Source organism: Triticum urartu, chromosome 2A, assembly GCF_056163025.1.
Source record: "Triticum urartu cultivar PI428250 chromosome 2A, HENAU_Tu73, whole genome shotgun sequence".
In the NCBI taxonomy this organism is placed as follows: domain Eukaryota; kingdom Viridiplantae; phylum Streptophyta; class Magnoliopsida; order Poales; family Poaceae; genus Triticum; species Triticum urartu.
Window position 1 is genome coordinate 551,107,807 of NC_141874.1, and position 27,477 is coordinate 551,135,283.

Here is a 27,477-nt window from a genome sequence, read left to right on the forward strand (position 1 = left end):
CTTTGGAGACACCTGTAGAGCACCTTTATAATCACCCAGTTACGTTGTGATGTTTGGTAGCACACAAAGTGTTCCTCCGGTAAACGGGAGTTGCATAATCTCATAGTCATAGGAACATGTACAAGTCATGAAGAAAGCAATAGCAACATACTAAACAATCGGGTGCTAAGCTAATGGAATGGGTCATGTCAATTGCATCATTCTCCTAATGATGTGATCCCGTTAATCAAATGACAACTCGTGTCTATGGTTAAGAAACATAACCATCTTCGATTAACGAGCTAGTCAAGTAGAGGAATACTAGTGACACTCTGTTTGTCTATGTATTCACACATGTATTATGTTTCCGGTTAATACAATTCTAGCATGAATAATAAACATTTATCATGATATAAGGAAATAAATAATAACTTTATTATTGCCTCTATGGTATATTTCCTTTCCTTCCAAAGATGGCAATACCTAGATCTATCTTTGCTTTTATGCCTAGCTAGGGGCGTTAAACGATAGCGCTTATTGGGAGGCAACCCAATTTTATTTTTAGTCCTTGCTTTTTGCTCCCATTTAGTAATAAATAATTTATCTAGCCTCTGTTTTGGTTGTGTTTTTGTGTTTAATTAGTGTTTGTGCCAAGTAGAACCGTTGGGAAGACTTGGGGAAAGTCTTTTTAATCTTGCTGTAAAAAACAGAAACTTTAGCGCTCACGAGAACTGCTGCCATTTTTATTTGGAAAGTTCTATTCAGTTAATTCTTTTTGAAGATGATTAATAGATAAATTACTCACGTCCAGAAATTTATTTTAGAATTTTTTGGGTTCCATATCATGCTCTAGCTACAGGTTACTACAGACTGTTCTGTTTTTGACAGATTCTGTTTTTCGTGTGTTGTTTGCTTATTTTGATGAATCTATGGCTAGTAAAATAGTTTGTAAACCATAGAGAAGTTGGAATACAGTAGGTTTAACACCAATATAAATAAATAATGAGTTCATTACAGTACCTTGAAGTGGTGTTTTGTTTTCTTTCGCTAACGGAGCTCACGAGATTTTCTACTTTAAGTTTTGTGTTGTGAAGTTTTCAAGTTTTGGGTAAAGATTTGATGGATTATGGAACAAGGAGTGGCAAGAGCCTAATCTTGGGGATGCCCATGGCACCCCCAAGATAATCTAAGGACACCTAAAATCCAAAGCTTGGGGATGCCCCAGAAGGCATCCCCTCTTTCGTCTACTTCTATCGGTAACTTTACTTGGAGCTATATTTTTATTTACCACATGATATGTGTTTTGCTTGGAGCGTCTTGTATTATTTGAGTCTTTATTTGTTAGTTTTCCACAATCATCATTGCTTTACACACCTTTTGAGAGACACACACATGATTTGGAAATTGTTAGAATACTCTATGTGCTTCACTTATATTTTTTGAGTTATATAGTTTTTGCTCTAGTGCTTCACTTGTATCTCTTAGAGCACGTTGGTGGATTTGTTTTATAGAAACCATTGTTCTCTCATGCTTCACTTAGATTATTTTGAGAGTCCTACAAAACAGCATGGTAATTTGCTTTAATTATGTTAGGCATTCAAAATTAATAATAAAATTTTCTTATGAGTGTGTTGAATACTATGAGAAGTTTGAAACTTGATAATTGTTTTGAGATATGGAGATGGTGATATTAGAGTCGTGCTAGTTGAGTAGTTGTGAATTTGAGAAATGCTTGTGTTGAAGTTTGTGATTCTCGTAGCATGCACGTATGGTGAACCGTTATGTTAAGAAGTCGGAGCATGATGTATTTATTGATTGTCCTCCTTATGAGTGGCGGTCGGGGACGAGTGATGGTCTTTTCCTACCAATCTATCCCCCTAGGAGCATGCGCGTAGTACTTTGCTTCGATAACTAATAGATTTTTGCAATAAGCATGTGAGTTCTTTATGACTAATGTTGAGTCCATGGATTATACGCACTCTCACCCTTCCACCATTGCTAGCCTCTCTAATACCGCGCACCTTTCGCCGGTATCATACACCCATCATATACCTTCCTCAAAACGGCCACCATACCTACCTATCATGGCATTTCCATAGCCATTCCGAGATATATTGCCATGCAACATTCCACCATTCCGTTTATTATGACACGCTCCATCATTGTCATATTGCTTCGCATGATCATGTAGTTGATATTTTAGTTGTGGCAAAGCCCCCATTCATAATTCTTTCATATAAGTCACTCATGCATCTTTGCTATCCCGGTACACGACCGGAGGCATTCATATAGAGTCATACTTTGTTCTAGTATTGAGTTGTAATCATTGAGTTGTAAATAAATAGAAGTGTGATGATCATCATTCATAGAGTATTGTCCCAAAAAAAGAGAAAGGCCAAATAAAAAAAGGAAGGCCCAAAAAAAGAATAAATAAAAAGGGGCAATACTACTATCTTTTTTCCACACTTGCGCTTCAAAGTAGCACCATGATCTTCATGATAGAGAGTCTCCTATGTTATCACTTTCATATACTAGTGGGAATTTTTCATTATAGAACTTGGCTTTTATATTCCAACGATGGGCTTCCTCAAAATGTCCTAGATCTTCGTGAGCAAGCAAGTTGGATGCACACCCACTTAGTTTCTTTTTGTTGAGCTTTAATATACTTATAGCTCTAGTGCATCTGTTGCATGGCAATCCCTACTCACTCACATTGATATCTATTGATGGGCATCTCCATAGCCCGTCGATATGCCTAGTTAAAGTGAGACTATCTTCTCCCTTTTTGCCTTCTCCACAACCAACATTCTATTCCACCTATAGTGCTATGTCCATGGCTCACGCTCATATATTGCGTGAAGATTGAAAAAGTTTGAGAACACCAAAAGTATGAAACAATTGCTTGGCTTGTCATCGGGGTTGTGCATGATTTAAATATTTTGTGTGGTGAAAATGGAGCATAGCCAGACTATATGATTTTGTAGGGATAACTTTCTTTGGCCATGTTATTTTGAAGAGACATAATTGCTTAGTTAGTATGCTTGAAGTATTATTATTTCTATGTCAATATTCAACTTTTGTCTTGAATCTTTTGGATCTGAATATTCATACCACAATTAAGAGAATTACATTGAAATTATGCCAAGTAGCATTCCACATCAAAAATTCTGTTTTTATCATTTACCTACTCGAGGACGAGCAGGAATTAAGCTTGGGGATGCTTGATACGTCTCCAACGTATCTATGATTTTTTATTGTTCCATGCTATATTATACCCTGTTTTGGACATTATTGGGCTTTATTATACACTTTTATATTATTTTTGGGACTAACCTATTAACCAGAGGCCCAGCCCAGAATTGTTGTTTTTTTGCCTATTTTAGGGTTTCCCAGAAAAAGAATATCAAACGGAGTCCAAACGGAATGAAACCTTCGGGAACGTGATTTTTGGAACGAACATGATCCAGAGGACTTGGACCCTACATCAAGCAATCAACGAGGAAGGCACGAGGTAGGGGGCGCGCCTCCCCCCCCCCCCCCCGGCGCGCCCTCTACCCTCGTGGGGCCCATGTTGCTCCACCGACGTACTCCTTCCTCCTATATATACCTACATACCCCCAAACTACCAGATACGGAGCCAAAACCCTAATTCCACCGCCGTAACTTTCTGTATCCATGAGATCCCATCTTGGGGCCTTTTCCGGAGCTCCGCCGGAGGGGGTATCGATCATGGAGGGCTTCTACATCAACACCATAGCCTCTCCGATGTAGTGCGAGTAGTTTACTTCAGACCTACGGGTCCATAGTTATTAGCTAGATGGCTTCTTCTCTCTTTTTGGGTCTCAATACAAAGTTCTCCCCCTCTCTTGTGGAGATCTATTCGATGTAATCTTCTTTTGCGGTGTGTTTGTTGAGATCGATGAATTGTGGGTTTATGATCAAGTTTATCTATGAACAATATTTGAATCTTCTCTGAATTATTTTATGTATGATTGGCTATCTTTGCAAGTCTCTTCGAATTATCAATTTGGTTTGGCCTACTAGATTGACCTTTCTTGCAATGGGAGAAGTGCTTAGCTTTGGGTTCAATCTTGCGGTGTCCTTTCCCAGTGACAGTAGGGGCAGCAAGGCACGTATTGTATTGTTGCCATCGAGGATAACAAGATGGGGTTTATATCATATTTCATGAGTTTATCCCTCTACATCATGTCATCTTGCTTAAAGTGTTACTCTGTTCTCTTGAACTTAATACTCTAGATGCATGCTGGATAGTGGTCGATGTGTGGAGTAATAGTAGTAGATGCAGGCAGGAGTCGGTCTACTTGTCTTGGACATGATGCCTATATACATGATCATACCGAGATATTCTCATAACTATGCTCAATTCTTTCAATTGCTCAACAGTAATTTGTTCACCCACCGTAATACTTATGCTCTCGAGAGAAGCCTCTAGTGAAACCTATAGCCCCCGGGTCTATTTTCCATCATATTAATCTTCCAATACTTAGTTATTTCCTTTGCCACTTATTTTACTTGCATCTTTATTTCTCTTTATCATAAAAATACCAAAAAAATTATCTTATCATATCTATCAGATCTCACTCTCGTAGGTGACCGTGAACGGATTGACAACCCCTTTATCGCGTTGGTTGCGAGGAGTTTATTTGTTTGTGTAGGTGCGAGGGACTCGTGCGTGGCCTCCTACTGGATTGATACCTTGGTTCTCCAAAATTGAGGGAAATACTTACGCTGCTCTACTGCATCACCCTTTCCTCTTCAAGGGAACGCAGTGCTCAAGAGGCAACGCGCGTCCGCCCAGGATTTCGGACGCCAGAAGGAGTGCACCGCCTCCGGCGAGGCAGCAATAACGCACCGCACGCCGGAGGCTGGTTTGATGGCGTCGCCGTTCCTTTGTTGGGAGCATCGTGTGTGGAGACGTGGCCTGGAGGTACCGTGTTGTGGTTCTTCGGTGCTCGTTGTTGGTTTGAGTAGATCTTCTTTGACTCTATGTACGCCGGCGCCGGTGAGTCCAAGATGATGGTTGTCTCAGGACCGACCGAGTCCCGCCACCCACTCGCCATCTCCTTTTAGGCATTCATGGGTGGTTGGTGCATCGGCTAGGGGAGTCCGGTGGTAGTTGTTGAGTAACATGATTGTATTAGGAAACATAGAAATGACTAGAAATATTCTGGCTTGCCTTGTACTCTAAGTAGATCATGTACTCCTATATATATGCCCATGAGGCTCAAGCTATACAACGAACTATTCCACCAACCCTCTCTCCCTTCTAACATGGTATCAGCCTAATCACGATCCAAACTCTAGCCGCCGCCGCCGCTTCCACACCCACGCGCCTCCCCCGGGGCGGTCGGCCTCCATGACCGCCGTTAGGGGCCGCTCTGCCCGTACCTAGGGTTCGTTCGCCGACCGTGTTGGTCGGCTGCCCTAGAGAGTCTTTTTCCCGAGCACTTGCTTTAGGTTTTTTTGCTCTCTCGCCGGACGTTTTGATCGGCATTTTTCTTTTTGGTTTTCTGATCTAATGTTGATCGGTTTGTGTCGGCCGCCGCCGCTGTCGACCCCCGTGCGTCTCTCTCCAACCCCAGCGCGACCAGCTGGCCTCTCCTCCGACCTGGTTGTGACGCCCCGGATTCAATCGTACACTAATCATACACGCAAACGTGTACGATCAAGATCAGTGACTCATGGGAAGATATCACAACACAACTCTACAAATAAAATAAGTCATACAAACATCATATTACAAGCCAGGGGCCTCGAAGGCTCGAATACAAGAGCTCGATCATAGACGAGTCAACGGAAGCAACAATATCTGAGTACAGACATAAGTTAAACAAGTTTGCCTTAAGAACGCTAGCACAAACTGATATACAGATAGAAAGAGGCGCAGGCCTCCTGCCTGGGATCCACCTAAACTACTCATGGTCGTCGTCAGCGGGCTGCATGTAGTAGTAGGCACCTCCCGAGTAGTAGTAGTCATCATCAATGGTGGCGTCTTGCTCCTGGACTCCAACGTCTGGTTGCAGCAATCGGATATAGGAAAGGAGAAAAGGGGGAGAAAAGCAACCGTGAGTACTCATCCAATGTACTCGCAAGCAAGGAGGTAAACTACATATGTATGCATTGGTATCAAAAGTATTAAGGGTATCATATGTGGACTGAACTGCAGAATGCCGGAATAAGAGGGGGATAGCTAGTCCTATCGAAGACTACGCTTCTGGTAACCTCCATCTTGCAGCAGAAGGAGAGAGTAGATGGTAAGTTCACCAAGTAACATCGCATAGCATAATCCTAACCGATGATCCTCCCCTCGTCGTCCTGTGAGAGAGCGATCACCGGTTGTATCTGGCACTTGGAAGGGTGTGTTTTATTAAGTATCCGGTTCTAGTTGTCATAAGGTCAAGGTACAACTCCAAGTCGTCCTGTTACCGAAGATCACGGTTATTCGAATAGATTAACTTCCCTGCAGGGGTGCACCACATAACCCAACACGCTCGATCCCATTTGGCCGGACACACTTTCCTGGGTCATGCCCGGCCTCGGAAGATCAACACGTCGCAGCCCTACCTAGGCACAATAGAGAGGTCAGCACGCCGGTCTAAATCCTATGGCGCAGGGGTATGGGCCCATCGCCCATTGCACACCTACACGTTGCGTACGCGGCCGGTGAGCAGACCTAGCCTCCCTTATACAAGAGTAGGCGTTCCAGTCTAACCCGGCGCGCGCCGCTCAGTCGCTGATGTCACGAAGGCTTCGGCTGATACCACGACGTCGAGTGCCCATAACTGTCCCCGCGTAGATGGTTAGTGCGTATAGCCCAGTAGCCAGACTCAAATCAAATACCAAGATCTCGTTAAGCGTGTTAAGTATCCACGAACGCCGACCGGGGCCAGGCCCACCTCTCTCCTAGGTGGTCTCAACCTGCCCTGTCGCTCTGCCACAAAGTAACAGTCGGGGGCCATCGGGAACCCAGGCCCACCTCTATCGGGATGGAGCCACCTGCCCCTTCAGCCCCCATCTCCGAACAGTATCATAAGTAATGTAACAGTATCAAGTATATAGCAAATGCCCGTGATCACCTCCCGAAGTGACCATGGCCCATAGTATAGCATGGCAGACGGACAAGAGCGTAGGGCCACTGATGGAATACTAGCATCCTATACTAAGCATTTAGGATTGCATGTAAAGGTAACAACAGTAGTGGCAAAGACAGGCTATGCAGCAGAAATAGGATTAACGGAAAGCAATAACATGCTACACTACTTTAATGCAAGCAGTAGAGAGAAGATTAGGCGATCTCTGGTGATCAAAGGGGGGCTTGCCTGGTTGCTCTAGCAAGAGAGAGGGGTCGTCAACACCGTAGTCGTACTGGGTAGCAGCAGCGTCGGTCTCGGTGTCTAGGAGAGAAGAGGGGGAAGAAACAATAAATATAATGCAAAAGATGCATAATAATGCTTGACAAGACAAGTAGCGGTGCTAGGGGTGCCCTAACGCGGTATGAGGTGATACCGGTGAAGGGGGGAAACATCCGGGAAAATATCCCCGGTGTTTCGCGTTTTCGGACAGAGGAATCGGAGGGGGAAAGTTGCGTGTTCGCTATGCTAGGGATGCGTGGCGGACGAACGGGTTGCGTATCCGGATTCATCTCGTCGTTCTGAGCAACTTTCATGTACAAAGTTTTTCCATCCGAGTTATCGTTTATTTTATATTATTTTTCAAAGTTTTAATTCATTTTTGAAACAAATAGAATTAATTGAATTAGAAAAGGCAATTATGACGTCAGCATGACATCAGGGTGATGTCAGCAATCAACAATTAGTTGACTTGTCAAACTTACGCATGGGTCCGGCATGTCATAGGCTGTTAGCTAATTAACCAAGTTAGTTAGTTTAGTTAACAGGTTAGTTAATTTAATTAGCTGATTAGGTTAATTAATCAGGGTTAATTAATTAATTTTAATTATTATTATTAATTTATTTATTTTTAATTAATATATTTTTATCAAAAACGTTCTGGGGGTGAGGTCCCCTGTCGTAGGCCCCAAGGCCTAACGGGCGCTGGGAGCAGCCCGAACGGGCGGTGCGGGCGAAGCCGCCGCCCGCCCGGTAGCGGGGCAAGGTCAGAGCGGGGGCCAAGCAGGCACGACCGATGTAGCTGGCTGGCGCGGGCGCGGCCGGGGCCGTGGTCTAGACCGTGGAGGACGCGGGCGACGGACGGCACGACGCAGCGGAGCACGGGGCGGAGCGGCGGAGGCGGGACGACGTGGCGGAGGCGGGACGACGCGGCGAGGCGCGAACGGGTGAGGCGCGGCGTGTGCAGCGGGACGGTGAGCTCGGGTTGTCCGGCACGGGCGCAGGAGCAAAGCACCGACCTAGGAGGGAGGCAGCATCAACGGGAGAGTGGGGGCGGCGGCAGGGGATGGAGGAACGCCAGGAGCGGGGGGCTAGGACGGCAGCAGCAGGTGCAGCAGCAAGGCAACTGAGGCGGGGAGAGCACAACGCATCAGCAGCAAGGAGGAGAGGACGCGGTCGGGAAGGGTGGTTGTGCGAGCCGCGGCGAGCGCACGCCGGCAGGCGCAGGGGGGCGCGGGTCGCGGCATGCTCGCGGCCAGGGCGGCGCGGGAAACGGTCAGGGGAAGGCGAACGGGGCTCACCGCGGGCCGTGGGGTCAAGGCAGCGGGGCTCAGGGAGGGAGACGGGGACGACGGCGTTGACGGAGAGGAGAAGGTCCGGTAGGTCGGCCTCGGGCGACGGCGAGGTCGAGATCCGATGAGGGAGTCCGGTGAACGGTGGGGTCCACCAGGCGGCGTCAGGGGCGATGGGCAACGGCGTCAAGTCGCGGGGAACGAGCATGCGGGAGGAGGGGATCGAACAGGAGCGCCCCTCCTCCGTGCTTCGACGTGTGTGTGTGCGTCGTGGGTGGCGGCGCAGGGAGGGAACGGGGGAGAGTGGGGCATCGTGCGGGAGAGAGTGGGTGAGGCCTAGGGTTAGCTGGTGGGGGTGGGCCGGCCTGCCCGGGGTGGTTGTGGCCAGCCGGCTGGACCAAGGCCGAGTTGGCCATGGGGAGTTCTTTTACCTTTTACCTTTTGTTTTATTTTTATTTATTTCCTTGTTTCTGTTTTCTTTTACTTATTTAATAGTTATAGTTTTTAGAAAAAGTGAAACTCACCTCTCAATTAGATTTGTAAAATCAATTGTTCTCATAAAAAGTTTGGGACAAAAGTAAAGTACCTTGTATTCTCTATTAACTAAAAAGACATTTAAGTTATTGTCTCGGTCACTGTTTTATTTATTTTAGTGCCTTTAATTATTTTATAATAATGTGGATCCTCCACCATAATTACTTATGATTTATTTGTCACATTGGGAACATTATAGTTTTAACTTTCGAAAACTTTTAGTGTTTGACTTTATTTTAAATTTGAATTTGAATCGGTTTTGAACTAACGCGAGATTGACAATAGTAACCGTGGTGACGTGACATCGTTAACGTGGGATTACTGTAGCCTAATTATCCGGGCGTCACACTGGTGGACGCGCGCGCCGAGGCGTCCCGTCAGGGCCAGCCGCCGTCCGTGAATCGGTCTGTCCGTCGCCCTGTGCCGGCCATCACCGCCCTGCTCCGACCGGGACACCTGCATCGCCCCGACCAGTCAGCCTCACGCCATGCGACGACCAATCATAGTCGTCGTTTGCGCGTCGGCCCGCCCATCGATCCACGTCACCCGTCTCCGCCGTGTTCGCACGGCGGCCCTGCGGTCTACCTCGCTGGCCTCGTTTCCGGCTACTACGTTGGTCGCTCGGGCCTAGCTGCCCGGACGCCGGCACTGCTTTGGCAGCCCGGGTGCCGGTGCTGACACACTCATGCGTCCGACGTCCCACGCCGTCCATCATCGTCGGCTTCATATCGGACTCCGCCGCCACCACGCCTCCATCGAGCGGCGTCCCCGACCTCGCGCGCGATTGAGTTGATCACCTGCTCGCCGCCGCGATCCGCCTCATCTACGCCCTGCGACCAACCTGTACCGTCGCGCGGTTATGTGCGCCTCCACATGTCCCATGAAGATCGTCCCCGAGTTCAGCGCACCCCTCCACCGATCGAGCAACGGGCTGCCGCTGCGTCGCCCCATCGGGCCACAGCGCTGCCGCCCTGTGGTTCTCCTCATGGCTACATCGACTCGCGCGTCGCCGCTGCGTCGCCCCTACGGGTCGTAGTGCCGCGAAACGCGGTCCTAGCCGCCGCCCTGAGGCCGTCCCCGCAGTTGCACCGACCCGCGCTCCGCCGCTGCACCGCCCCTTCGGGCTGCAGCGTCGGAGCCCGCGGTCCCCGCCGTCGCCCCGAGGTCTTCCCGCCGTCGTTGCCCCTTCGGGCCCTAGAGCCACGGCCCGCGATCCACTTCGCCGTTCCCGCGCGTCGACTTCCCGTGGTATGCGTCGCGCCGTCTTTCTTTGGCGCGGGAATGCCATCGTCTGCGCCGGTCTTCGTCACGTTGTTGGGTTCTCCTCGCCTACTTCGAGCACCGTCGCCGCCGCCGCTGCTACCCCCGTAGCCGACGCCGCCGCCCGTCCACCTCCCTTCGTCTTCGTCCAACACCAGCCCATCGCCAGCATCGCCGTCATCTACCCCGACCACTTCGTCTACTCCGACCACCGTTGGTGGCATCGGCCCCGCACCGATGGACGCCGCAATCGTCGTCGAGTTCTTCTCTGCTGGCCTCTCCGATTTCAGCTCGTGCAGGTCCCAGTCTCTGCGTGCCCGGTGTTGGCAACACCGCCGTGTGCCTTCGTCCACGACGTGTCCCTGGGCCTGGCAAGCCTGGTGCGGCGCTCCGTCAACTTTGTCTTCGTTCGTCTATGCATGCCCAGTGCTGGCAACACCAGTGTGTGCTTTCGTCTACGATGTGTCCCCGGGCTTGGCAAACCCGCCGCGACGCGTCATCAACAACATCTCCTTTCTGGCGCACCTCTACTTCGACACTACTGCGCCCATGCTAACTCGGCGTCCCCTTGCGCCCGCGGCTCCATGGCGACTTCCTCGACACCGGCTACCCCGACTCGACATCGACCACGACATTCTTTGCACGGCTACCTCGACCACGGCTACACCACCCTACGCTCTCGGCTACCTCGACAACGACACAAAGGGCTACCGCTTTACTTGAGCAACCTCGTCGGTTGACACTCCAGCCATGACTCCGCGATGCGCCGACCGTTATGACTGTGGGGGGTGTCCGTCGGTTTGCCTTCGGATTCTTCTCCAGTCTCACCGTCTGCGTCGCTCCCGTTGTGACTGCGGGGGGATGTTGAGTAACGTGATTGTATTAGGAAACATAGGTTAGACTATGAATATTCTGGCTTGCCTTGTATTCCAAGTAGATCATGTACTCCTATATATATGCCCATGAGGCTCAAGCAATACAATGAACTATTCCATCAATCCTCTCTCTCCCTTCTAACAGTAGTTGTTGCTCTTCGAGGTGACCGGTGTTGGTTGAGACGCGACTTTGTTGTTCTACTTAGGCCAAGTTCCTTTGCGTTGTGTTTGTAATGTGTGTGGTGGCTTTTCTTCGGATTTGCTCGGATGTGGAGTTTGTACTACACTTGTTGTCCGAGGGAGAGTTTCGGGCAGTGGCTAACGCCGTTGCCGAATGCTCTTGGCTTCGTCAGCTGCTCCAGGAGTTGCTTTGTGCTGTTCACAAGGCCACACTCGTCTACTACGATAACATCTCCGCCAACCCGGTACATTATCGACGAACGAAGCACATTGAGCTCGACATACACTTTGTTCGTGAGCAGGTGGCCCTTGGGCGCATCCGGGTCCTCCACGTCCCGACGGCGCAACAGTTTGCCGATGTTATGACAAAAGGACTGCCTACTTCTGTTTTCGAGGAGTTCCGGTCCAGTCTTTGCGTCTCCGGCGACGCTTCGACTGGGGGGGGGGGGGAGGGGGGTGTTGAATATATGGTTTGTGCATGTATATTGTATAGTCCAACCCACCTCCTAGTCATTGTATAGTTGAGGTTGTGGCCCACCTTGTACTCCATATATACGTGCACTATGCACCGATCAATACATCGAGTTGCATTGCCAAAATATTCGTTTCCAACACGACCGAGTCCCGCCACCCACTCACCATCTCCTTTTAGTTATTCATGGGTGGTTGGTGCGTCGGCTAGGGGAGTCCGGTGGTAGTTGTTGCTCTTCGAGGTGACCGGTGTTGGTTGAGACGTGGCTTTGTTGTTCTACTTAGGCCAAGTTCCTTTGCGTTGTGTTTGTAATGTGTGTGATGGCTTTTCTTCGGATTTGCTCGGGTGTGGAGTTTGTACTACACTTGTTGTTCGCGGTGAGTGGTATGCTTTTGTAATTGTCTTCTGCCTTCTATAAAAATATGATACATTATTGGTGTACTCTAAAAAAAACCTGAAGGACCAAATGAGATGGTAGTTGGGGTCAACCTGCTCGTTGTCTGAGAGAAGAGAGCAGAGAGTAGGCATTCCTGGAAGAGAATGGCAAGCCGTACATGAAGAACCGAGATTCATCATTGTCGTTGTAGACAAAATCCTGCAACAAAGACAACACATCATCGAGCTCAACAGAACCAACTTATTTGTGATGTGGAATGTTTATCTTGAGATGACTGGTCTTACTACGAGAGAAGCTAAGACCGGGGCGGGGGTGGTTTATGGAAAAAGCCACCAAAAGAACTGGGCCTCAAGCTGGGCGGTTGCCACTTCAATTATTCTTGCTGTTTGGGGGATGAGCCTGTTGACAAGTCTATTGGTAGCAGATATGTATAGTCAACGATAGTCAATCAAAAGATGGAGCATAACTTACTCTAGCTCCAAGCGGAGTGTGACCGAGAAAAAAGAGGTACATGTTCAGCTAGGACAATTAGATTGTGCATGCATTGGGGGTAGCTTTGAGTTTTGAGCACAATTTAGTGAAGGCTGTTCTGCATGGGAAAACAGGGCAAGGACATGATAACAAGAACACTGCTCAAACGAGTTACCATCGGCAGAAAAATAGAATTTCACACAATTAAACTAATCAAGCACAGTACTATACGGCCTGCTGTGACCAAAACTGGCACTCGATCTAGTTTTCAGATTAGCACAAGTTATTATTTCAGACGCAAGGTGCAGACCTTCACAGCTCAGCACCAAAGTCCTATGCGCGCATGTAACCCGATACAATTTCTCTCTCTACCTGCGCGTTTGACTGCACCTTGAGCAGCAGCAGCAGCAGCAGCCTAGATGCTAGTAGTACTGCAAAGGGACCATACTCCTAGCTAGACCCAGCCCCTTGCTGATAAAAGTCATTCATACAGTTCAAATAGTATGAGTATACATACAAGTACAAGCAGCCGGGTCTGCAGTAAAAACAGAGATCAAGCCAGTAGTAAATATATACTGCTAGTGGTGTTTTTGAGTACAGTAGTAATTAAAAAAGGCCAAAGCAAGAAAACAAAAGGCAACCTTATTTTTCCTTTCCCTCCCGCATTGCAAAGATCCTTCCTGCCCTTGCTCCCACTACTATATAGCCTCCCCCTCACCTTCCATTCCAGAGAGAGAGAGAAGCAGAGGGCGAGCAAGTGAATGATAGCTAGACAGAGAGGCAAGGCATGGCAGGCTCCATGCAGCTTGTGAGATGTAACTAGGTAGGGTGGGGCGGCGGCAGTGGTGGTGTGGTGGTACGAGCATGATGGTGGGGGTGGGCGATCTTGTGCTGGCTGCTCCGGCGATCCTGCTCGCCTTGCTCCTGACTCTGGTGCTGAGCCACTTCCTGCCTTTGCTCCTCAACCCCAAGGCTCCGAGGGGCAGCTTTGGATGGCCCCTTGTTGGCGAGACCCTCAGGTTCCTCACCCCTCACGCCTCCAACACGCTGGGTAGCTTCCTGGAGGATCACTGCTCCAGGTACTTTTATTTTCTTCTTCTTTTTTGTTATCATTCACCACAGCCACACCACACCTCAAGATTTCTCCACGATGCAATCAAGCACGTAGTATTGTTTATCATTTACTCATGTGGCAGCAAAAGATGATGCATGTCGTGCATGTTGTCCTGACTCAGCACCTTTATCTTCCTGTCTTTGCTCCAAGGCTGTGATATATTTGAATTTCTACAGGTTTTGTGCACAGAACCTGTTTCTGAAAAAGTTTTACCTATTGTTTTGTGGGGGAGAGAGGATGGAAAGATCTCATAAGACCCCCTATCAAATGATGGCAACTTAACAACATGAAAAAAGATCTAACATTGCAGTTGATGTGATGATGATGCAGGTATGGGAGGGTGTTCAAGTCCCATCTGTTCTGCACCCCCACCGTAGTGTCCTGTGACCAGGAGCTGAACCACTTCATCCTGCAGAATGAGGAGAGGTTGTTCCAGTGCAGCTACCCCAGGCCAATTCATGGCATACTGGGCAAGTCCTCCATGCTGGTGGTCCTCGGGGAGGACCACAAGCGGCTCAGGAACCTTGCGCTGGCCCTCGTCACCTCCACCAAGCTCAAGCCAAGCTACCTTGGCGACATTGAGAGGATTGCGCTGCACATAGTCGGGTCATGGCACGGCAAGGGCGGCAGCATCACCTTCTGCGAGGAGGCAAGAAAGGTTGGTCTCCCCGTGCATGCACTAACTACAACCAAAGCTGGCTAGGCATGCATCAGTAGGGACATGATCCCGTCAAACATGGACGAAAAACTCTGCACATGTTACCTATGGCTACATCATCATGCTGTTACTTGCTGATGCATCATCACATATTTTTTCAAACGCTGGCTTTGACTTACCAGGGTCATTCTTCTCCGTATTTTGACTCTCTTTTTCTGACTTTTTTTTTCCTTTGGCACAGTTTGCGTTCAGTGTGATAGTGAAGCAGGTGCTGGGGCTGTCGCCAGAGGAGCCTGTCACTGCCATGATACTGGAGGACTTCCTCACCTTCATGAAGGGCCTCATCTCTTTCCCTCTCCGCATCCCAGGGACCCCATACGCCAAAGCTGTCCAGGTAACTAAGTAAACAACTCTGGAATACCACCTTCTTAAACTGTCAAAGTTTCCAGCACTTCTTATCTACTTCACCATGCATCAGGCTCATGAAACTCTGGTATATATTGTTCTAACACTGACTGAGGTTCTTGGGTATGCCGATCATTCCTCACAGGCCAGAGAGAGGATATCAAGCACTGTGAAGGGCATTATCGAGGAGAGGAGGAAGGCTGACTGCTGCAAGAGGGATGATTTCCTCAACGTGCTCCTGTCAACCGATGAACTCTCTGACGAGGAGAAAGTGAGCTTTGTGCTGGACTCCCTGCTAGGAGGATACGAGACCACCTCACTCATGATCTCCATGGTCGTCTACTTCCTTGGGCAGTCAGCTCAAGATCTGGACCTAGTGAAGGTACATACATACCTGATCAAGCTTAAGCCACAGGTGATTGGTGGTTGCGTGCATGTGTCACTTATTATATATGAACATGCTGTGCATGCAGAGGGAGCATCAAGGCATAAGATCTACCAAAGCAAAGGAGGAGTGCTTGAGCTCTGAGGACTACAAGAAGATGGAATATACCCAACATGTAAGTAAGATGATGATCATTCAGTACACGCTTTAGGATATGTAGCCGGTTGGTAAGCAGGGATCCTTTTTTCTTTCTATTATCAGACATCCACCAAATATGTGACCCTTCAGAATTTATGTTTTTTCTGTCCGTATGCCTGCCTATATCTGGAATTTTGACTAGAGCAAACAACACTTTGCAAGAACAGTGCAAATGGGGAAGGAAGGGTCTCTTAATTTGTTCTGTAATAATTGGAATGGTTCAATGATACATACATACATGCGTGGATGTCCTTTCAGGTTATCAATGAGGCGCTGAGATGTGGAAACATTGTCAAGTTTGTCCACAGGAAGGCCCTCAAAGATGTCAGATACAAAGGTAATTAACCCTGCTAGTACTTGGGGCTTTCCCAGCAGATCCCATTGTGCTCATCACATGATAATGGATCAGGCAAAGGGGGCGGTTGGGCCTTTATTGCTGATTTGTGAGCATTGTTATTCCTAAACACCTAGCTTTTGATAGAAGATGCTCAAAAGCAAGTGGACCTCTTCTTTTGCTCTGTTGCAGAGTATCTGATTCCATCTGGCTGGAAGGTCCTACCTGTTTTCAGTGCTGTTCATTTGAACCCCTCGCTTCATGGAAATGCCCAACAGTTTCAGCCTTGCAGATGGGAGGTATGTCTGATTTCCATACCATGTGCACGGGCATCTATATTTGTAGTCAAGTAATGAATACATCTTAGTTTATGCAGATTAGCTTTAACATAATATGCTTGTTTAGGGAAGCCTAACTTTGACATAATATGCTTTTTATGAACTATTTTATACAATGAAAAGGTGAGAACAAATCAGAAGAGCTTATCTGTAGCTTTGAGAGAATCTTCTTTAAGGTTGCTCTGTTAACTAATTGATGCCTTTAATTAGTGAGTGTCCAACTAACCCATGCCATAATAATTACTTGCAACTATCCTGGTATCTTCAGATGCCAAGCAGGCTTTGGCTGAGGGCCTAGTGCCTTCTGTACATGGTCCTAACCATGATTCCTCACTCAAAGCCAGCATCCTTGGCTTTGCTTCTTCATTTTCTTAACTCCCTTGATGAAGCTAGCTCATATGCATGACTTGTACAATTGATTGATGCAACAGGGCCCAAGCCAAGGTACAAGCAAGAAGTTTACACCATTCGGCGGTGGCACCAGGCTCTGCCCTGGATCAGAGCTTGCCAAAGTAGAGGCTGCTTTCTTCCTCCATCACCTTGTGCTCAATTTCAGGTAAAACACTTCTCCTAGCCGATTAAGAGATACACATGTAGCAACTAACGCAGCAAGAGCAACAAATCGGAGAAACGAAGAACCTAAATATTTTGTAAGGATAAATCAACTTAAGAATGAAATTAACCAGAGGAAATATGAATAGCATGACCACAGATTGATGCAGTCTCATACTAGTGGAGATGCTGTGCAAACATGGCAGCATGGAGTATCCAATAAGTATGGCATGCAAGTTGAGTGGTACCAAATCTGGTCCATAGATATCTGCAGTTATCAGATTGTGACAGAAGAAAATGCATCTCCCTCTACTTTTTTTCAGAGCAAGGAGATAAGTGCTTACTGAATCTCTATAGTTACTGATCATGGTATAATTTGGCACCCTGCAGATGGAAAATCGATGGCGATGACATTCCAATGGCATACCCGTACGTGGAGTTCCCGAGAGGCCTGCCGATAGAAATCGAGCCGATTTGCTCTGAATCTTGACTGGGTTCTTGCAGCTGCAAACATGGCGGTGAGTGAAAAAAGAGATTGCAAGCAGTGAAGCGAAGAAGCACCGATGACTAGCTTAGCTTAGCTAGTTCCTGGAATGGGGTAGCTGAGGAGGTTGTGATCTCCTCTGTACATGGTGTACATATATTTTGTCCATTGTGATTACTTGAGGTGGTTGGGTCACCCTGTTACATCCTCCACTGTCTGGACTACTATCCTATAGAAAAAAAATGGGCTCCTGGTGTTTACATTTACTTCTGAAATTCGTTATGGGGAGATATGTATGAACCGGACCTCACTGAAACTTCGAAACAACGTTCTTATCCTTGCCAAACAGACCATGTAAGTCCCAAAAAATAAAGACCATGTAAGAGAACATTGGGAATTTGGCATAAGCACACCAGTCAGCAGAGAGTGAAGTTATTGTTTAAAACTGGTACTATTTAACCTTAGTGTTTACAAAAGATTCATGTAAACCAGTATGGGGAGATTCTACAAGGGACATTTGGATAGAACGAACAAGTCCTTCAGAATTCAGTTGAAACTCCCATGCTCCAATGGATAATGAGAGGAGATCAATGAACAGAGGCTTTGTTCAGGAGTTTAGAGAATGATTGCAAAAAAACTATGGCCCATACAGGTCTCGAACCTGTGACCTTCGCGTTATTAGCACGACGCTCTAACCAGCTGAGCTAATAGGCCTTGTGTGTAAACTGAGAAAGTAAACCACTTATATATGAATCATACATTCTCGTAAGTTCCAGAATCAGTCAAAGCGTATGACCTCTCTTATTTTTTTTTCCAGTTCCAAATCAGTCAGGGCGTATGTTGGAGAAAATATGACGTACTGGCAGACGACAATACGCTCGACTCTAAGGGCATGTACAATGGTGGTATATGGATACATATATCTCATTGAAAAAAAGTAGCTTGAGGCAACTATACTGATTTTCTCTCTCCAATACAAACTACTACTAATGGGTCTCATCAAAAAATAAAAAGTAGAAACTCTAATACATATGCATCTCTACTCCTTACTTCAACTTTTTCAGTTTTTTTACATCAGATTACACTTTTTCTTTCCAAGCACCTGCCTTGAGGATCCCGCTTCTCTATCCGAATCTATTTTCCTGACATCCGATCCTACATGACACATAGGGCATCATCATGAGGCTATGCATTGGCCATGCCCTAATGACTTGCAACGCAAAGTGTCTTTCTATCAAAGATTGATAGACAATGCTTTAGTGACGTGAAGTCAGCGAAAGTACTCTTGAGCTCATTTAAAATCAAATCAAAAAAATCTGAATTTTAGTGACAAACATTGATAGAAGTTTTCAACGCTTGCAAAATTTCATCATGCAACGACATTTGTAGAGCTGTGGCAAGAAAAAAATCATCACTCCAAAATGCTTTTGAAAATGACATTTTTGGAGCATCGATTTTGTTTTTTTAGCCACAGCTTCTACAAATGTCATTTCATGAAATTTTGCAAGCGTTGAAAACCTTTGTCAATGTTTGTCATAAAAAAATTCAGAATTTTTTGAATTTTCTTTCATTTTTTTCGATTTTACTGTTCACCCGAGCTCATATGAGCTCGGGCTAAGAAAATCCATGTCCGTCAGATGCTAGTTGAAATTTGAAAACAAGATTTGGTCGGAAGTAAGATTGCCATTTGCCCTCGGGCCTCTAAACACCATTTCATGCCCACTAAAAATATTCAGGAGAATTCTTACTTACAACAGAACTACAACAACTTTGCAGACATACACACAAACACGCAAACTCACTGATGCCTTATTGAAGAACAGAAACAACTAGTAGATTAAAAGAAAATAATTTTGACTGTCATCCAGAGAGGGATAGATCAGCTTACTACTTCCTGGCACCGCAGAACTTGGGGCCTTAACCTTAGGGCTTTAGGAAATCAGGCTGGTCTGTGACTGATCTAACCCATGCCCATTTGTGATCATTCACATCCACCGGGTTCTTGGCCACGGCAATATCTTCCAGTGGTATGTAGCTGTAATTCCCATTTATCGGGCCAGGTACGAAGCCAGTAAACCCAGCCATTATCCCATGGATGGCTGAATGCGCCAACAGGGTACAGTATAGATTATCAGTAGCATTTGCTGGGACTGCTCGAATCATGTAAGTAGGATCGATATACTTCACAGTGAACAACTCAGTGGGGTGCTCTCTCTTCCACCATCTGCCCAGCTCAGATTTCAGCCAGGGGCCAACGTCAAGGAACAGCATGTTGCCAGACTCATCCTGCTCTCGCTTCTGATCATCGGTCCGGGGAATCAACTCCTGCCCAGCGCCTTCAGCAACGACGACGACAGCATGTCCCTTCTTCTTTATCCTTTCGTACAGGAACTCGAACAGGCCTCCCTTCCCTTCAACGTGGAAATCAATCTCAGGAATCAAACAGCAGTCAACATCTCGGCTGCTCAGGGTGGCATGAAGAGCAATGTGGCCCGTGCTCCTGCCCATAAGCTTGACAAGACCGATGCCATTCACAGCGCTCACAGCCTCCACATGTGCCGCGTCGATCGCCTGCTGAGCAATCTCCACTGCAGTTTGAAACCCAAATGACCTGTCTATGATGCCGATGTCGTTGTCCACGGTCTTGGGAATCCCTGTAATGGAGATCCTCAAACCGCGCCGTTTGAACTCTTCGAATATCGCCACTGCTCCTCTCATGGTTCCATCCCCGCCAATCGCATACACCTGTGAAATGTCATAAAAGGGATGTTCAGATAGGATAGTAAGATCAAGGCCTGAAGAACAGGAACAATTGGCATGTGAACCAGCACATGTAACATTGTATACTTAATTTTTTTTGACAATAAAAATAGGTAGTAACTACACCAAAATCTTGATCCTAACTAAGGCCAACTCTAACCGATCCCCTATCCAGCTATAAGGGACGATAAATTCGGTTTTCCTCCTCTATGCCGCACCTAGCCGATCCCCTAAACCAAATAGAGGAGGGTATTCTTCCACGGAAAGAAAGAGGGCCCTTTGGCTAGGGTTTCTTGTGCCTCCCGCCGGTGCCGCCGCCGGTCTACCTCGTCTCATGTGGTCTTAGGGCCATGGAGGCGTGGTGGATCCCGGCCCTTACCGGCGGAAGGGCTTCGTTTTTTCATGCTCTTTTGAGTTTTGTTAGGGTTTGTGTCCTGCTCAGAGAGGCGAGGCGGCGGCGGCTCTCTGAAGATGGAATAAGGTTCTCCCCGCCTTGTCCCCGTTCTGGCGGTGTTTCTAGCATCGTTAGAGGGCGTGTGGAGGTTTGTCTCCGGCGGATCTCGCGGGATTCGGTCGGCGTTTGTCTTTGGTGGATCCACATGGATCTTGTCTTCGTTCGTCTGTGTTCCTGTGTCTACAGGCTGGATCCTTCCGATCTACGCTTCTCTTCATCGACGGCGGTTGCTGCGCGTTGGTCCTATGGGGCCTTAGCACGACGACTTCCCGATTGTCTACTACAACAAGGTTTGTCCGGCTCCGATCAGCGAGGGGTGAAGACGGCGGCGCGCCTTCGGCTCGCTCCAGTGCTAGTAGTCGTCGCTAGGTGGTCTATTGACCTAGATGTATTTTTTACTTCTGGTGTTCTTTGTACTACCTTGACAGTTGATGAATAGATTGGAAGTTATTCTCGCAAAAAAAAAATCCTCCGGCGCCTATTCAATCCCTAAATATACTCTGTCTGGAGGCGGGCAAGGATAAATTTTCTTCACACAAAGGCCTCCTTTTGGCCGGCTGGCGACTCACGTGAAGCTCCCTTGTCGACGGCGGCGACCTCCGGCCTCGCCGGTGACCCCTACCCGTACTACTACGGGTACGGCCACTGTGTGCTGCTGCTGCTGCTGCTCGCCGCTGCTCCTCCCCGCTGTGTGCTGCTACTGCTGCTGGCTGCCGCCTGTGCCTGCTGCTGCTCCTCCCCACTGCGTGCTTCTGCTCCTGTCTGCTACTCCTCCCCGCTGCGTGCTTCTGCTGCTGCTGCTGGCCGCTGCTCCTCCCCGCTGCATGATGCTGCTGCTGCTGCTCGCCGCCGTCAGCGTAAGCCTCGATCAGTGCAGGCAGAAGTGCGACGTCCGGCGTGTTTGGCGTGCTCTCCAGCAGTCCAGCATTGCCGGCGTGGTCACCATGGTTGCATAGCAAGTGTTCCACGAAATGTATGAGCCAAATGTAAGTTTACTCAGTTATACACAGGGGATCGGCTAGGTCCGGCCAAAACTCCACTAAAGGTTTACTCCGTCGGATGGGGATCTGTTAGAAATGCCCTAACACGAACAATCATGAGTGTTTTCAGACTTTTCTGTAATACACCATTATCCTTTAAATCGCAACTTTGAACAATTTTAGTGTATTAGAGTAAGGCCAAGCTGATCCCAATCTTCCAAGTGCTTACGCATTCTGTACATCGCCTCGCGGTTTTGCAAGTAATCACTGTCTCTAGTGAAAATCTGAAAGCTGCGTCTGAGTTGCTTTTACCTGCGTATACCCGCGGGCGACGATGCCATCGACGATCTTGTTAAGATCAAAGCCACCACGTGTCGTCTTGAGCGCGGTGCCGCCCTTCTTGTGCCAGTCGTCCACGGAGGCCGGGTCCAGCCGCACGTGGTCGTCGTCAGCGCCGTAGAACCCGCGGTAGCCCGCGGCGACGCCGAAGACGTCGAGGACGCCGTAGAGCTCGTGGAGCCCCACGACGAGCTCCCTCAGCACGGTGTTGAGGCCCGGGCAGAGCCCCCCGCAGGTGACGAGGGCGGCGCGGGCGCGGGCCGGGTCGACGGCGAGGCTTTCGCGCGGGCCCGCGCGGCGGTACGCGACCAGCGGGTTCGGGGTCCCGGAGGCGAGGTCGAAGAAGGCGTGGCGGAGGGAGACGTCCCCCGGGGAGATGTAGAAGGTGGGGGGCGGGTGGAAGTAGGGGTGGCTGGAGATCGGGTTGGGGACCGCGGTGGCGCCGGAGGGCGAGGCCGGGAGCCGCGGCGCGTCGCGGAGGGTGAGCGGCGGGAGGGTCACGGTGGTGTTGGTAGGGGTGGAGGCGGCGTGGTCGCCGGAGTTGGGGACGGTGGGATCCATCTGCACTTGCTGTCGGTCAGGGCGGTGGGAAAGTGGAACTGCGTAGTGGCGGAGTGGTTCGAAGCAGGTGAAAGCTGAAAGGGAGGGGTCTGAGCGACGCGTGGCGGTCTGCTTGGAGCTTCTCGAAGTTGACAGCGGCGCCGTGTCAAGAGGCACCTCATCGGTAGTGACTAGCAAATGGCCAAATGGCAGTCAAGAGAAGGCTAACAAATGGCCACGTAAACAGTATTATAGGAGTAGGAGAGTATTTGGCGAAAGTTATCTTCTGCTCCTCCGCACGAATGAGCTCGGGATGAACAGTAAAATTAAAAAAATCCAGAAAAAGACTGAATTTTTTGTCAAACTTTGACAAATGTCTTGAGTGTTTTAAACTTCTAAAAATTTCATCATGAAATAACATTCATGCAAGTCATGGCTAAAAAATCAGCATTCCAAAATGCTTTCAAAAATAGCATTTTTGGAGTATTAATTTTTTTGCGACTTTCACGAATGTGGTTTCATGATAATTTTTGCAAGAACACAAAGTATTTGTCAAGTTTGATACTAAAGAACAGATTTTTTAATTTTATTGTTCACCGGGAAGCATTTGAACTCGAGAGCACATACTTCGCGTCGAGTATTAGGTGTCAGTTTAGTTAGACGTCACTCGCCTGAATTTTCAATTTTTTTAGTTGTTTTGGTGGAGAAGTAGGTGACGACGCGCAGCATCGAGGCCATCGCCAACGGCCAAGAACGAGCCACAGCCGGCGGCAGCCGACATATGCGAGTAAGAAATTTGACGATTTGGGTGGGGTGAAGGGCTCGCTAGTTTAGAGGCATGGTCGGGTGGCGGCGCCAACACGGCGATGGATGACGGTAAGGGTGGGCGGGGCGGCCCAGGCTGGCATGGGAGCGCCATCGGCCGTGGACGAGGTGGTTGACTTTTTGGCCGGTGGTTCATGGGTGGTTGGGGAAGAAGATGAATACTAGGTTGAAGAAAGCCATATGACCGTCTATTTTGCATCGGATGGCTGGAAAAAAATCGACTGACCCAAATTATTTGTCCACTTACCCTAGCCAATCCAATGAGGTGTATAATTTGAGGAGATTTAGTGTTTTTTTTTGGCTAGACACATGTACGCCTCTTTTAATTTCCTGATAGCTATATGTTTTAGCAGCGTGGATAGTTACATTTTTACATGTAGCTAGTGACCGGGCATATGGGGTGCATATATTCTTTAGGTGCATTTGGTTTGAGCCTCAACCACCTCCATCATTTCCTTTTAGATGATCAAAGGAAGGAGATGCACAAATGAAGACAGAATTTGGACATAAGAGAGGTGAGGAAGTAATAACCGTTCGAACACAAGAACATAGTCAATATAATTAATATGTATGACAACATATGTTTGATAATAAAAAAATATTTTTTAGCTTACATTTAACTCTACAAGTAATACAGTTGAACGTGTCAATAATTTCATCAGATGTGACTTTTGGCCCTATCATCTTTAAAAAACCATAAAAATAGAGTAAAATAGATTTTTAAATTGTAATCTTACTGCATCTAATTATTAAATTAAACAATTGTCTTTACTCTTATAAAAAAACAGAGTTGGTGATGATGGTGTGCCTGTCATCCTGCAATATAGGTCGTCCGATTTATATCTGACAGATAGGAATGAAACTATGGCAATTTTACAAAAAGATGCCCACACCTCTCTTCACATTTGCAAATAAGGTCTTCCTTCGTTCATCATTTTCTCTCACAAGATAAACTACTCATACAAATGCATCTTGATGTTACGTGCAACGCACGGGCATCTTGCTAACAGAGTTGGTGATGATGGTGTGCCTGCCATCCTGCAATATAGGCCGTCCGATTTATATCTGAGGGATAGGAAGGAAACTATGACAATTTTGCTAAAAGATACCCACACCGCTCTCCACATCTGCAAATAAGGCGTTGCCTCGTTCATCCCTTTTTCCCACAAGATAAACTACTTATACAAAGGCATCTTGATGTTCCGTGCAACGCACGGGCATCTTGCTTATTAAAATAAAATTGTACTAATTCACCCAGAATTATAATCTACTCACTATGTTTCAAAAATAATTGAAATTCTAGGTTTATCTTAAGTCAAACTTGGTTAAGTTTGACCAACTATATAATATATATATATATATATATGTGCTAAGATCCACAACACTAAATACACACAATACAAAAATATACTTCATAAAGAATCTCACTGCCTAGTTTGATGTTCTAGATGTCAATATATTTTCTATAGATTTGGTCAAACTTAGACAAGTTTGACTAGAAACAAACCCATAACTTCAATTATTTGAGGGAGGTAGTATAATGCATGACTGGGAAAATGTAATCGTTGTTTTGGGTAATATACCGATTCAATAATTATGAATGTATCTTGAAATTGATGTATAGTGTCAGTGTCACAGTGAAGCATTTGCCACTCGCGGGAATGGAGTATTCCATAGCCCGTGCCACAACGGTGGAAGGGACAACGAGTATCGAAAAGCGACAAGCCAGCAATGCAGTGATGTAGCCACGAAAGCACGACCTGGAAGCCGCAAACAAATTTACAAAAATGATGTAGACATGGAGCTCCTATTTGTTGCTTTAAGCGATGAATAATTATTATATGCTCAATAGCGCTCCCTCGTGCATAATAGGGGGGGGAGGGTTGGTGATGTACGTACTCTGGCAAACCAGTAAAAAAGGAAGTAATTGGGCTTTCTTTGTGCGTAAGTGTAAGCGTAAGAAAAACAGGGTCGGTGTAACGCCCTCGATGTGGCTATATCTCCCACGTTTCGAAGTACGACTTAGAGGCATAACCGCATTGAAAGCAATGTCGCAAGTGAGGTAATCTTCACACAACCCATGTAATACAATAGGGGAAAAAGATACATAGTAGGCTTACAATCGCCACTTCACACAATTAAATGAATAAAGCATTACATCATCCAAATACAATCAAGGTCCGACTACGGAACCAAAATAAAAGAAGACTACCCCAAATGCTACACGGAACCCCGATCGTCCCGACTGGGCTCCACTACTGATCAACTGGATCAAAACAACACAAAGGACAAGATCTTCATCGAGCTCCTCCTGAGCTTGATTGCGTCATCTGCATGGTTCAACGGCACCTGCAAGCTGGTTTTGGAAGTATCTGTAAGTCACGGGGACTCAGCAATCTCACACCCTCGCGATCAAGACTATTTAAGCTTATAGGAAGGGTAAAAGGTATGAGGTGGAGCTGCAGCAAGCGACTAGCATGTATGGTGGCTAACATACCCAAATGAGAGCGAGAAGAGAAGGCAAAAGCACGGTCAAACAACTATGATCAAGAAGTGATCCTAGAACAACCTACGCCAAGCATTACTCCAACACCGTGTTCACTTCCCGGACTCCGCCGGAAAGAGACCATCACGGTTACACACGCGGTTGATGTATTTTAATTAAGGTCAACTTCAGGTTTTCTATAACCGGACATTAACAAATTCCCATTTGCCCATAACCGCGGGCACGGCTTTTGAAAGTTCATAACCCTGCAGGGGTGTCCCAACTTAGCCCATCACAAGCTCTCACGGTCAACGAAGGATATTCCTTCTAGCGGGAAGACCTGACCAGACTCGGAATCCCGGTTACAAGACATCCTCGACAATGGTAAAACAAGTCCAGCAAAACCACCCGATGCGCCGACATCCCGATAGGAGCTGCACATATCTCGTTCTCAGGGCAACACCGGATAAGCAATCCGTACAACTAAAACCAGCCCTCGAGTTTCCCCGAGGTGGCGCTACAAGGGGCTCTAGTTTGGACCAACACTTAGACAAGCATTGGCCCGGGGGTTTAAAATAAAGATGACCCTTGGGCTGGTCTAACCCAAGGGAAAAAAGGCTAGGTGGCAAATGGTAAAACCAATGTTGGGCCTTGCTGGAGGAGTTTTATTCAAAGCGAACTGTCAAGGGGTTCCCATTATAACCCAACCGCGTAAGGAACGCAAAATCCGGGAATATAACACCGATATGACGGAAACTAGGGCGGCAAGAGTGGAACAAAACACCAGGCATAAGGCCGAGCCTTCCACCCTTTACCAAGTATATAGATGCATTAATTAAATAAGAGATAATGTGATATCCCAACAAGTAAACATGTTCCAACAAGGAACAACATCTCCATGTTCCAACAAGGAACAAACTTCAATCTTCACTTGCAACTAACAACGCTATAAGAGGGGCTGAGCAAAGCGGTAACATAGCCAAACAACGGTTTGCTAGGACAAGGTGGGTTAGAGGCTTGGTTCAACAATATGGGAGGCATGATAAGCAAGTGGTAGGTATCGCAACATAGGCATAGCAAAAGAGCGAGCAACTAGCAAGCAAAGATAGAAGTGATTTCGAGGGTATGGTCATCTTGCCTGAAATCCCGCGAGGAAGAAGAATGAGTCCATGAAGAAGACAAACGAACGTAGACGAACGGGTCCTCACAAACGCGACGATAACGGAACCAACCCGAAGAAGCAACACCGTAAAGAAGCACACAGCATAGTAAACAAACCACACACGAACATGGTATGATATGCGAGATGCGGTATGCGGTGCATATGCATGATTTGGAAAGGAATGATTGAACCTGGCCTCAACTTGAAAATCCAAGAGTGCCATTGGAAAGGTGAGGTGATTTCGGTTGAGATCGATATAAAGATCATCGGAATCGGATGCACGGTTTGGAAATGGCAAGCAAAACAAATATGGCACCAGTCTGCGATAATCAGCAAGTAGCCATCTAAATGCATCAAGATAAATATGCTACAACACTCAAACATGGCAACAAAATACATGGCAGGGATCCACTCAAGAAGCTTGACAAAAAATGAACACTGAGCTACGGCTAATTCATCCATTAACAGGCTCAAACAAGCATGGCAAAAGTGCAAACGATAACATGTTTCAGACTTTGTGAAATTAACACAAGCCTGGAATTTATCATCAGGAAGCACACTTTAGAGCATGAAAACTATATGCTACAGGAACATAACATGGCAAGGCAAGGCATGTCATGAAGCTACTCAAAGC

The 27,477-nt window shown here is 47.2% G+C and overlaps 2 protein-coding genes and 1 non-coding gene across 3 annotated transcripts; 1 reads left to right on the forward strand and 2 right to left on the reverse strand.

Moving 5' to 3' along the window:
• Nucleotides 1–13,553: 13,553 nt before the first annotated feature.
• CYP724A1 (cytochrome P450, family 724, subfamily A, polypeptide 1) lies at nt 13,554–17,564 on the forward strand. The gene is made up of 9 exons (XM_048691569.1): nt 13,554–13,909; nt 14,275–14,602; nt 14,844–14,996; nt 15,153–15,389; nt 15,481–15,567; nt 15,849–15,927; nt 16,117–16,223; nt 16,694–16,818; nt 17,205–17,564. Exons 1-9 carry the CDS (start codon nt 13,695–13,697, stop codon nt 17,302–17,304), a joined length of 1,431 nt encoding a protein of 476 aa, XP_048547526.1. The 5' UTR covers nt 13,554–13,694; the 3' UTR covers nt 17,305–17,564.
• A 374-nt stretch (nt 17,565–17,938) lies between these two features.
• On the reverse strand, nt 17,939–18,012 carry TRNAI-AAU (transfer RNA isoleucine (anticodon AAU)). Its single transcript has one exon. It is a non-coding gene; the product is annotated as a tRNA-Ile (tRNA).
• Nucleotides 18,013–18,961: 949 nt separating this feature from the next.
• On the reverse strand, nt 18,962–22,511 carry PFK2 (phosphofructokinase 2). The gene is made up of 2 exons (XM_048701965.2): nt 21,805–22,511; nt 18,962–20,043 (listed from the first exon to the last, which is right to left on the reverse strand). The coding sequence occupies exons 1-2, from the start codon at nt 22,390–22,392 to the stop codon at nt 19,222–19,224; spliced, it is 1,410 nt and encodes a 469-aa protein (XP_048557922.1). The 5' UTR covers nt 22,393–22,511; the 3' UTR covers nt 18,962–19,221.
• Nucleotides 22,512–27,477: the final 4,966 nt, after the last annotated feature.

Bases quoted from the DNA above. Each gene is read 5' to 3' on its own strand.
- CYP724A1 (XM_048691569.1), top strand. From the start codon at position 13,695: ATGATGGTGGGGGTGGGCGATCTTGTGCTGGCTGCTCCGGCGATCCTG. The intron at 14,603-14,843 runs GTTGGTCTCCCC...CCTTTGGCACAG, and splicing joins TCTGCGAGGAGGCAAGAAAG to TTTGCGTTCAGTGTGATAGT. The intron at 15,928-16,116 runs GTAATTAACCCT...GCTCTGTTGCAG, and splicing joins CAAAGATGTCAGATACAAAG to AGTATCTGATTCCATCTGGC.
- PFK2 (XM_048701965.2), bottom strand. From the start codon at position 22,392: ATGGATCCCACCGTCCCCAACTCCGGCGACCACGCCGCCTCCACCCCT. The intron at 20,044-21,804 runs GTAAAAGCAACT...GACATTTCACAG, and splicing joins TCGCCCGCGGGTATACGCAG to GTGTATGCGATTGGCGGGGA.